General features: G+C 70.5%; 2 protein-coding genes across 3 annotated transcripts; one reads left to right on the top strand and one right to left on the bottom strand.

Moving 5' to 3' along the window:
• The first annotated feature begins 946 nt into the window (after positions 1-946).
• On the top strand, positions 947-5,272 carry PLTP (phospholipid transfer protein). Of its 2 annotated transcripts, XM_068700109.1 has the most exons (16): positions 947-1,173; positions 1,882-2,000; positions 2,141-2,240; positions 2,306-2,434; positions 2,526-2,681; positions 2,854-2,917; positions 3,086-3,149; positions 3,241-3,332; positions 3,446-3,622; positions 3,762-3,821; positions 3,917-4,081; positions 4,218-4,285; positions 4,368-4,410; positions 4,617-4,680; positions 4,753-4,829; positions 4,938-5,272. In XM_068700109.1, the coding sequence occupies exons 2-16, from the start codon at positions 1,889-1,891 to the stop codon at positions 5,076-5,078; spliced, it is 1,512 nt and encodes a 503-aa protein (XP_068556210.1). In that variant the 5' UTR covers positions 947-1,173; positions 1,882-1,888; the 3' UTR covers positions 5,079-5,272. The 2 variants fall into 2 exon arrangements, with proteins under 2 accessions (XP_068556210.1, XP_068556211.1); XM_068700110.1 differs by lacking the exon at positions 947-1,173.
• A 326-nt stretch (positions 5,273-5,598) lies between these two features.
• CTSA (cathepsin A) lies at positions 5,599-9,883 on the bottom strand. The gene is made up of 15 exons (XM_068700111.1): positions 9,784-9,883; positions 9,473-9,645; positions 9,244-9,355; positions 9,106-9,156; positions 8,734-8,820; positions 8,501-8,656; positions 8,086-8,177; positions 7,692-7,776; positions 7,492-7,583; positions 7,213-7,291; positions 6,913-7,061; positions 6,766-6,841; positions 6,585-6,674; positions 6,356-6,457; positions 5,599-6,221 (listed from the first exon to the last, which is right to left on the bottom strand). Exons 2-15 carry the CDS (start codon positions 9,643-9,645, stop codon positions 6,138-6,140), a joined length of 1,428 nt encoding a protein of 475 aa, XP_068556212.1. The 5' UTR covers positions 9,784-9,883; the 3' UTR covers positions 5,599-6,137.
• Positions 9,884-9,950: the final 67 nt, after the last annotated feature.

The raw sequence follows: 9,950 nt of genomic DNA, 5'->3' as shown, positions 1-9,950 counted from the left end.
GAGCGGCCCGGACACGGGCAGACACAGAGGGACAGTCAGACACAGACACACGGACACACGGCCCCCCCCCCCCCACCCCCGCAGCTCCCAGCCCCGGGCCCCCCCCGCTGCCCTTTGCCCCCGCTCCCCGGGGCCGTCCCTGCCCCGTGCCGGTCCCGCTGGCGCAGCAGTTCAGGGCCGTGCTGTGTCAGCAGCCCCCGGCCCACGGCGGGGCCCTGCCGGCCACACGCGGCCCCCAGCCCCGGCCCGGCTGCGGGGGAGGGAGGAGGGGGAAGGGGACACCGGGGGGGGGGCTGTGGGGGGCTCCGGGAGCACGGAGCCCACAGCCCGGTGCCTTGGAACCCAACGGGGCGTGCGGCAGGAGGAGGCTGTGCCCCCCCTGGGCCCGGAGCTGCTGCTGTGTCAGCCCCCCCGGCCACCCCCACCCAAAGGACAGCGCCTGCTGGGTCAGGAGGGCAGCGGGGGGGCTGTGGGGGTCCTGCTTTGTGCCCCTCCCGGTGCTGAGCCCCCTCTGTGCCCCCCAGGCAGCCAGCAGCAAGCCCCGCAGCCCCCAGGCTGTGTCCCGGGAGCAGCTCCGAGGCTCTGGCAGCTGCTGCAGCCTCCCCGCTGGGCTCCCAGCACGGACGGGCACAAAGCAGCGTCCCCCAGCCCGGGGCCGAGGGTCCTGCCTTGCACTGCGGCCCGGGGCCGAGCCCACCGGGCAGCACCGGGGCTGGCAGGAGCCTGGCACCCATGGGACGGGGGTGGCACTGCCCTGAGCTGCCCTGGCCAGGCCCCACGTGCGGGGCTTCGCCACGCGGGGCCAAGCAGGGCCGGGATGCCCAGTGATGCTGAGGGACCTGGTGGTGGCTGCCCGTACGGGATGGGGGCACACCGGGGGTGCCGTGTGCCTGGTGGGAGCGGGGCCTGGAGCTCAGCCCAGGCCTGGGGGGTCCGAGCCGCCTGCTGGCTGCGGGTGCTGGCAGGGACCCGCGCTGTGGGGCCGGCATCCTCCCGTCCTGCTGTCTCCTCCCCGCTGCAGGCCCACAAGGGGTGGCGGCTGGTGGGCTGTATAAAGGCAGGGGAACCTCAGCCAGCTCAAAAGAAACTCCTGGAGCCACTGGTGCTCTCCCTCCCTCCCTCCCTTCACGTGATTCAGCTTCCCCACACCAGGGAAGCCGGGGACAAGTCACTGTAAGTACCCAAACCCAGCCGGCTTTGTGTCGGCCGGGCCCCCCCGGCCATGCATGGCCCTCGGGGGAGGATGGAGGCTCCGGACCCCGAGCAGGAGGGGGCTCGCCCTCCTCTGCCGTGCAGAGAACCAGGCAAAAATGCTGTGGGGAAACCCTGGACGGTCCCACAGCCCTGCAGCAGCCCTGCCTGCTGCTGCTGGACGGGGAGGCTCCAGCTCCCGTCCCGTCCCAGCCCGGCACCCACGGGGCTGTGGGCAGCAGCACATCTCCTGGGGGGCGGCCGGGGTCTGCCCCGTGGCTGCTGGGGAGGCCCCAGGGCCGGGCCGTGCTGGGCTCCCCGCTGCCCCACCACCCACGGGGCTCGTGCCTCGCCCTGTGGTTTGGGGCCGGGCGCTGCAGCCACCGCAGGAGCCGCCTGGAGCACGCCCTGGGGGTGGGCGAGCCCCTGGGTGCATGGGGGTGGCCGGGGGAGCACCCCGGGGAGGGGGCTGCTGGCCCGCGGGCACTGAGGCGATGGGGACCTGGGGGACCTGGGCAGCGCTGGGATTTCGGGGTGCGGGGTGCAGCGCAGCCCTGGGGTGGCTCTAGGGTCTGGGCTGCCCCCAGGCCACAGGCAGGGCAGGCAGCAGCCACATCCCCCCCCGGGTGCTCGGTTCCCCCCGGTACCCCTCCAGGGCCGGCCCGTGCTGCCCCCCTGCTCTGCCTCCAGGTGCGAGATGGCTGCCGGCAGCCTCCTCCTCCTCCTCCTCCTCCTGCCCTGCCTGGCCACAGCCTCGCGCAGCCCCCCCGGCTGCAGGATCCGGATCACCTCCAAGGGGCTGGACCTGGGTAAGGGGCCGGCTGGGACCCCGCTCCCGGGGCCTGGGTGAGAGGCAGGTGGTGGGCGCCGTCCCGGTGGGGGCAGCGGGCGAGGAGCTGGGGCACGGCGCAGCCCCCCCGTGCCAGCCCGGCCTCGCTCCGCGTTGCAGTGAAGCAGGAGGGGCTGCGCTTCGTGGAGCAGGAGCTGGAGAACATCACGGTGTCCGACCTGCACGGGCAGGAGGGGCAGTTCCACTACAACATCAGCCAGTGAGTGCCGCCCTCGCCCCCCGCACGGCGACCCCCGTGCCGGGCTCACGGCCCCCTCCCCACAGGGTGAAGGTGCTGGACCTGCAGCTGCCCTTCTCCGAGCTGCGCTTCCAGCCGCGGCAGCACCTCGCCTTCGACATCAACAACGCCTCCATCAGCCTGCGCTTCCGCCGCCAGCTGCTCTACTGGTTCTTGTGAGTGCCCCCCCCTCCTGCCCGCCGGGCCACAGCCCCGGGGGGGCACCTGGAGCTGCTCAGAGCTCCGTGCTCCTCCCGTCTCTTCCAGTTACGACATTGGGTCCATCAATGCCTCTGCTGATGGCGTCCACATCCACACGGTGCTGCGGCTGGCCAAGGACGAGGTCGGGCGCCTCAAGATCTCCAACATGACGTGCAATGCCTCCATCGCCAGGATGCACGCGGGCTTCTCCGGCACGCTCAGGTACCCCCGACCCCCCCATGGCGGCCGTGTCCCTCTGCCGGGCACTGGGTGGGCTCTGCCCGCGCCCAGCTCACCCTGTGCCAGCCCCCTGCGGCCAGGCCGTGCTCTGTTTGAGGCACAAGGGGTGGGGGGACAGGGCTGGAGGCTGCTGCAGAGCTGTTGTGTCCTGCAGGAAGGTCTACGAGTTCCTGAGCACCTTCATTGTCACGGGGATGCGCTTCCTCGTCAGCCAGCAGGTAGGGATCGAGCGGGGATGGGGCACGGAGGCGATGTGGGGCCCCCCTGGTCCCGCAGCAGGAGGGGCTGCCCCCAGGGAAGGTGCAGGAGGGCCCCGGTCCCCAGCCAGACCAGGAGCCCTGGCCCCGCCGCCGTGGTTCCCCTCACCCCAGCCACGTCCCTTTCAGATCTGCCCGTCCCTGGAGCACGCCAGCCTGGTGCTGCTGAACTCGCTGCTGGACACGGTGCCAGGTGAGCACTGTTCTGCGGGATGGGGGCGAGCCGAGCACAGCCCCGCGGGGTGTCCTGCAGGCTTTGCCGTGACAGAGCCTCTTCTTGGCAGTGAGGAACTACGTGGATGACCACATTGGGATCGACTACTCCCTCCTGCAGGATCCGTCCGTCTCCCTGGACACCCTTGACCTGGACTTTAAGGTGCGCACCGCGTCCTGCCCTGCCTCCCCCCGCTCCCCCCGAGCTGCCCCGTGCAGCACGGCGCCGGGCTCGCTGCGCTACGGCTGCAGAAACCTCTGCTGCTCACACCCCAGGGCATGTTCTTCTACCGTGGGAGGGAGAGCCAGGAGCTGGAGAACCACGCGGTGGAGCCGGTGATCAAGGAGACCGAGCGCATGGTCTACGTCGCCTTCTCCGAGTACTTCTTCGACTCGGCCATGCACGCCTACTTCCAGGCGGGCGTCCTGGCCATAGAGCTCGAGGGGGAGAAGGTGCGCAGCGGGGGTCACTGCTGGGCAGGGGCTGGGGAGGGGGGAAGCACCCAGCAGGAGGCAGGAGGTGCTGCCCGGGGAGCAGCTCTGCCGGGGGCAGCAGTAACGGCTCCTATCCAGAGGTTTCTGCTCCCTGCAGGTGCCCAAGGACCTGGAGGTTTTGCTGAGAGCCACCTTCTTTGGGACCATCTTCATGCTGGTGAGGGGAGCTCGCCCCTGGGGCAGGCGAGGCACGGGGGGGCCCTGGGTGTGTGGGGACACGGCCGTGCCCTGGCTCACCCGCTGCCTCCCCAGAACCCTGCTGTGGTGGATGCGCCCCTGCGCCTGGTGCTTCAGGTGTCGGCCCCCCCCCGCTGCGTGATCAAACCCTCGGGCACCTCCGTCTCCGTCTCTGCCTTCCTCAACATCTCGCTGGTGCCCGCGGGCCGCCCCGCTGTGCAGCTCTCCAGCATGGCCATGGTGAGCGCTGCCCCCCCCAGCACAGCCCCCGGCACACAGGGCAGGAGCACTGCCCCCCCGGGAGGGCTGCGGGTCCCAAAGCAAGGGGACAGCGGTGCCCAGGGGCAGCAGGGCTCCCACGCGTCTCTCTCCCTAGGAAACGAAGCTGAGCGCCAAGGTGTTCCTGCAGGGGAAGGCGCTGCGCGTGCAGCTGGACCTGCGGCGGTAGGGCCCACGCTGGGGTCCCAGGGGGGCTGCAGGGACGAGCCCCCTCCGCCCCAGCTCACGGCAGCTTTCCCTCCTGCAGGTTTCGCATCTACTCCAAGCAGTCAGCCCTGGAGTCGCTGGCGGTGAGCAGAGCTGGTGACAGCCCAGGGGGGGTCCAACCTCCCTGAGCAGCCCCCAGCCACAGCTGGGAGCAGTGGGGGGGGAAGGGAGGGGAGCCCAGGACCCCCCCTTCCAGCCCAGCCCCTGGGAAGCGCAGGCACAGCCTGTCCTGCCAGGCAGCCCCCCCGCTGGGCGCTCACCCTCCCTCCTGTCCTCTCCTCTCCCGCAGCTGTTCTCGCTGCAGGCCCCGCTGAAGACCCTGCTGCAGCTCACCATCATGCCCATCATCAATGGTAAGCAGCCCCCTGCCCGCAGCAGCTGGGCTGGGGCAGGGGCACGCTGCTCACTGCGCCTCCTCCCCGCAGAGAGGACGAGGAAGGGGGTGCAGATCCCGCTGCCGGAGGGCATGGACTTCACCAGGGAGGTGGTCACCAACCACGCGGTGCGTGAGCGCAACCGGGACAGCCCGGACCCCGTGGCAGGCACCGGCACCGTGCCCGGCGGGGTGCAGGCACAGCCAGCCCCGGGCTGATCGGCTTCCCCTTCGCAGGGATTCCTCACGGTGGGAGCCGATCTCCACTTCCAGAAGGGGCTGCGGGAAGTGATTGAGAAATACCGCGCCGTCCCCGCGACCCCTGCAGCCCCCACCTCGCCCCCCGCAGCGCCCAGCGCAGGGCCCCGCCAGCCGTAGCTCCCCCTCGCTCCTTCACGCTGGACAGATCCCGGGCTGGACCCGAAGGCTGTAGGTAGGAAGCGGCCCCCCCAGCACCACCAGAACATCCCACAGGGCCCCCGCGCCCTGGTGGGTGGCAGCAAGGCGGAGACAGCTGCTCTGGGAACCCCTGCTGCACCCCCTCGTTACACTAATAAACCACTCAACGCCAACCCGTGCTGCCTCGCTGCTTGGAGGATGAGCCCACGGCCAGGCCTGGGGGAGAGCCGAGAGAGGCAGCGCTGCTCCCCCCAGGAGGCAACACAGCACCAGAGGGGTCTGGAGCCACCGTGTGTTCCCTGCTCCTGGGGGTGGCCGAGTTCTGGGGAGCCCCGGTGCCCCTGCAGGAGGAGGGGGCACAGCCTCAGGTCCCACAGAGCGCAGCAGCACTCAGCTCTGCTGGATGCTGGGCGAGGAGCAGGATGCCTGAGAGCGAAGGAAAGCAAAGCGAAGGGGAGCAGAGAGGGGGGAGCAGCTGGTTAATGAGGAGCAGAACAACCTCGTTCAGAGAGTTTATTGTGAGGTCCCAAGAGCACTGCGTGCCCCAGGCAGGGGATTGTCTTCACTGTAAGTCACCTTTCGCTGAGATCTGAGAGTGGGTTCAGGGGAGCAGAAAGCCCCTGGGGGGCAGCCCCCACCTGAACTGTGCTTAGCAGGGAGCAGCTGGCTCAGAGCCCGCCTGGGGCAACGTGCGTGCAGAGGCTGCAGTGCGGAGGGGAAGTGGCAGGGACTGCTCCCAGCCCAGAGGGAAGTGACTGCCTCCAGGGACAGACAGGAGGAGAGAGAGGAAGCCACAGCGCGGAGGCAGCTGCAGGGCCCAGCAGGGAGGGAGCCCCGGGGACTCCTCATCCCCCAGCCCGCAGGCAGCCCCCCTCCACGCCGCCTACCCCGGCTGCCGTCCTGCCAGGCTGAGCCGCGTCCTGCCAGCAGCCAGGGACTGGTTCTGTGGCACAGCCAAGCAGCAGCGAGGCCGAGCCATGCAGGAGGCAGCCGGCGCGTGCAGGCAGCTGGAAGCACCACGCGCAGCCAGGGCAGCTCCTAGAAAGGCTCATTCTTAATGAAGCGGCTGAACATGGTGAAGGCAGCGAGGGGCTGGTCCGTGGGCACCATGTGGCCGGCTCCCTGCAGGGAACAGGCAGGAGGAGGGGGGTGTCAGTGCCCCCCGGCAGTGAGCGCCGCTCCCCCCCACCCTGCTGCCTGCCCGCAGCACGGCCAGCAGCCCCATACCCCCGCTCAGCAGCTCCTCGCAGCCCTACCTTGACGGTGAGGAAGGCAATGTTGGTAAACTCCTTCACAAAGCCCCCGATCTGGTTCTCGCCTCCTACAGTGTAGAGCCAGGGCCGGCGAGCCACCTGCACCTGGGGACGGAGGCAGCAGCACCGTCAGCGCCCAGCCCCGGGGCTCCCCCCGCTGCACCGGGGCCCTGGGCAGCCCAGAGCTCCCTGGGGCCGGTGACCAGGCTCAGCCCCTGCTCTGCCCGGTTACCTTCTGGCACAGGGAGTCCACAAACCACTCATCCCCCAGGAAGTTGCAGGCCATGTCGACGTCCCCGTTGTACACCAGGATGCGGTATTTCTGCGGAGCAGGAGGAGCTGAGCACCGCGCAGGGCAGCGGCCCCGGGCAGGCAGGAGGCCCCGTGGGCAGAGCTGCCCCCCCAGCACGTACCATGGCTCCCAGCAGCTTCAGGTACTGCTCATTCATCTGCATGTAGAGGCGCTTGTAGCTGCGGTTCACCTCGAAGCTGGGGAAGAAGCGTCAGCACCAGGCAGCTCCTCGCCCTCCTGGCCCCAGCCCAGCCCGCAGCTCGCTCACCTGCACACCTGCCACTCGGGGGCCTCAGGGGGGATGTGCAGAGCCTTCCGCACCTCCGGGGAGTTCAGGTACATGGTAGGGGCTGTGGAGTTGGTGCACGGCGGGTCCATGCGCACCTTCTTACGGGCTACAGGCATCCGGAACAGGTTCTGGAAGGGGCAGGAGAGGCCCTGCAGCAGCTGCGGCTCCGTGCTGCTCCCCCGGAGGGGCTGCTCTGCCCGCTCAGCCCCCAGGCAGCACGGCCGGGCAGAGGGTGTCACAGCCCCATGTCACAGCCCCGTGTCACAGCCCCAGGCTCACCTGCCGCCAGGAGAACTTCAGCGGCATCCGGATGAAGGAGTTTCCCAGGTCGTGGGTGACGAGGTAGTCGCCCTCGTACCTGCAGGCAGACCAAGCATGGAGTCAGGCTGAAAGCTCTGGAGCAATGAGGGGCTGGGGAACAACCTGGGGCCCCCCAGGGAAGAGGAGGCCCTGCCAGCAGGTCCCTGCCCACCCCACCACATCCCCCTGCAGGCAGGGAGCCCGCACGCTGCAAACCAGTGCCCAAGGACTCGGCTCCGCTGCTGCGGCCGCTCTCACCTCATGCTCCCAGGGACACCGCCAGCACACGGGGCGTAGAGGTTGTAGATGTTGAGGCCGGACTCCTCCACAATCTGGATCATCTCCTCCATCTGCAACGAGCCGCAAGAAGGGCTTGGGACTGAGCAGGATGCTTGAGGGACAGGAGCCGCTCACAGGCACTGGAGAGGGGCGCACGCCCGGGGCTCTGGCTCCCCCACCTTGAGCGTGCAGTTCAGGTTGGAGTTGTCGTGGAAGTTGCACTTCCCCTGGGAGCAGCAGAAGGTCTGTAAGTCCTTCCACAGCCTGCGGGCAGAGACCAGAGAGCCTGCAGCGAGCTGCCAGAGCTGACACCAACACCAACCAGCAGCCACGGCCACGCTGCAGGACCTCTGCCTGCCCTGGGGGCTGACAGAGCCCCGAACAGCCACAGCCCTTGGGGCCACCCCCACAGCCCAAGGATCAGCCCAAGCTAGGCCAGAGATTGCTCGGAAGGCAGGGAGCCTGCCTGTCCCCCACACCGCTCACCCAGCTGGCCCTGCCCCACGCTGCGCCCCCCTCCTGCTCTCCCAGGGACAGAACCAGCACCAGTGCCAGCGCTCCCCCGGCCCTTACTGGGTTCCCAGCAGGCCGTGGTAATAGGCGAAGTAAACCAGCGAGTTGTCATTGATCTCATAGGAGGAGAGGCCGTTTCCCACGGCGATTCCCTGCGAAGCAAGAAGGAAACAGCTCTGCGGCGTCCCGGCTCCCCGCAGGGCGGTCACAGCGGCCCCAGCAGCAGGCAGGAAGCAGATGTGGGCCCAGCTGTGGCTCTGTTTACTCCACGGTGGGGAACAGGAAAGGTTGCGGGTGCCCGAGCGCTGCCCCGGTCCCACGCAGCAGGGACACATCCGCTGCCAGCACCCCAGGGGAGATGAAAGGCGGCGGGGCCAGGCCCTGGAGCGGGCCCCACGCTGCAGCTGCCGGCCGGGCCCCGCGAGGCCGTGCCGAGCCCCCCGCCCCCAGCCCCACGCAGAGCAGAGCCGCTCACCTTCAGGTTGAGGCTGGGGTCCTGCATCACCCACTCGGCCAGCGTGGGGATGTAAACCCCCCCGTAGCTCTCCCCCGTGAGGAAGAGGTCGTTCTTGGAGTACTCGGGGAAGAGGCGGAAGAATTCCTTCAGCGCCAGGTAGTTGTTGTGAGCGACCTGCAGGCACAGGGGGTGAGCACAGCCCAGAGGGGCAGGCACAGGGCCGGGGGCTCCCAGCAGCCAGGGGCACTCGCCTCAGTGTCGTTGGTGGCGTACTTCTTGTCATCCGAGTACGAGAAGCCAACGCCAGCCGGGGACTCCAGGTAGAGCATGTTGGCAACCTGCGGGGACAGCGGGGAGCTGCGGGACAGGGGAAGCCCTCCTGGCTCCCGGGGCTGGGGCAGAGGGCTGCTGGGATTCATCTACAGCAGTGTTTGTGTCTGCAGCACCAGTGCTGTACTGGGCGGCCGCGGGGCTGCCCCCCTGGGAGCGGGTTTCAGAGCAGGGGGGGTCGGGCAGAGGAGGCTCAGCCCTGCCGGAGGGTGGCAGGGGCTGGCCCGGAGCCGCCCGTGCCCCTTGCAGGAAGCAGCAGCCGGGGCCACTCCCTGCCGGTGCCCTGCCCGTACCTTGTTCCAGGCGTACTCGTTGTACTTCAGGCTGACCCCGTCGGGCTGCACCTGCGGGGGGGATGCGGCGGGGGCCGCCGGTCAGCGGGCACGGCAGGGCCGGAGCCCCCCCCCCCCCCCCCAACCACCAGCACTGACCAGGAAGGGGCCGTGCTCCTTCAGGAAGCCCTCCATGGAGCTGCAGCCGGGGCCGCCGTTCAGCCACAGCACCACGGGGCTGCCGCGGGGGTCGCTCTGCGCCTCCACGAACCTGCGGGAGAGCCCCGGGAGGGCACCGGGGAGGCCCCGTGAGCCCCCGCACGGCCCCGGCCCGGCCCGGGGGGTGTCCACCGGGGGGTCCCGTTCCTCCCCCCCCCCCCCCACGTACCAGTAGTGCAGGCGGGCGGTGGGCCCGGCGCGGAGGTGTCCCGAGAAGTGGCGGAACGCCGCCTGCTTCGGCAGCCCGGGCAGGGCGCGCACCTCGTGCTCGGGCGGCGCGGCCAGGCCCGGCCCCGGCCCCAGCGCCAGCAGCGCGCACAGCACGGGCACGGCCGGCAGCATCTGCGGGACGGGGACACGCGGCTGGGGGCGCGCACAGGGGCCCCCCCAGGCCGCGGAGCCCCCCCCCCCATGCCCCGGCCCCGCCGCCCCCCCCCCCGCTCCCGGAGCCCCCCCCGGTCCCGGTGCCCCCCCGCTGACCCCGCTCCCGCAGCGGCTCCCGGCGGCGCAGCGCCGCGGGCACGTGACAGCCGCCCATATGACCCCCGCCGGTCACGTGCACGGGGAGTTGGGGCGGGGCTCCGGAGGGGGGCGTGGCTGGCGGAGGCCAATCAGCGCGCCGCCCACGCGCCCGGCTCCGCCCACCC

Source organism: Anas acuta, chromosome 16, assembly GCF_963932015.1.
Source record: "Anas acuta chromosome 16, bAnaAcu1.1, whole genome shotgun sequence".
Lineage (NCBI taxonomy): Eukaryota > Metazoa > Chordata > Aves > Anseriformes > Anatidae > Anas > Anas acuta.
This window is presented reverse-complemented; position numbering and strand designations above follow the sequence as displayed.

Excerpts from the sequence above, each read along its gene's own strand:
- CTSA (XM_068700111.1), bottom strand. The coding sequence starts at position 9,645 with ATGCTGCCGGCCGTGCCCGTGCTGTGCGCGCTGCTGGCGCTGGGGCCG. Across the intron at positions 8,657-8,733 it reads ACGCCACCAACGACACTGAG|GTCGCTCACAACAACTACCT; the intron begins GCGAGTGCCCCT and ends CTGTGCCTGCAG. Across the intron at positions 7,584-7,691 it reads ACCTGAACTGCACGCTCAAG|ATGGAGGAGATGATCCAGAT; the intron begins GTGGGGGAGCCA and ends GGCTCGTTGCAG.
- PLTP (XM_068700109.1), top strand. The coding sequence starts at position 1,889 with ATGGCTGCCGGCAGCCTCCTCCTCCTCCTCCTCCTCCTGCCCTGCCTG. Across the intron at positions 2,001-2,140 it reads CTCCAAGGGGCTGGACCTGG|TGAAGCAGGAGGGGCTGCGC; the intron begins GTAAGGGGCCGG and ends TCCGCGTTGCAG. Across the intron at positions 3,623-3,761 it reads TAGAGCTCGAGGGGGAGAAG|GTGCCCAAGGACCTGGAGGT; the intron begins GTGCGCAGCGGG and ends TGCTCCCTGCAG.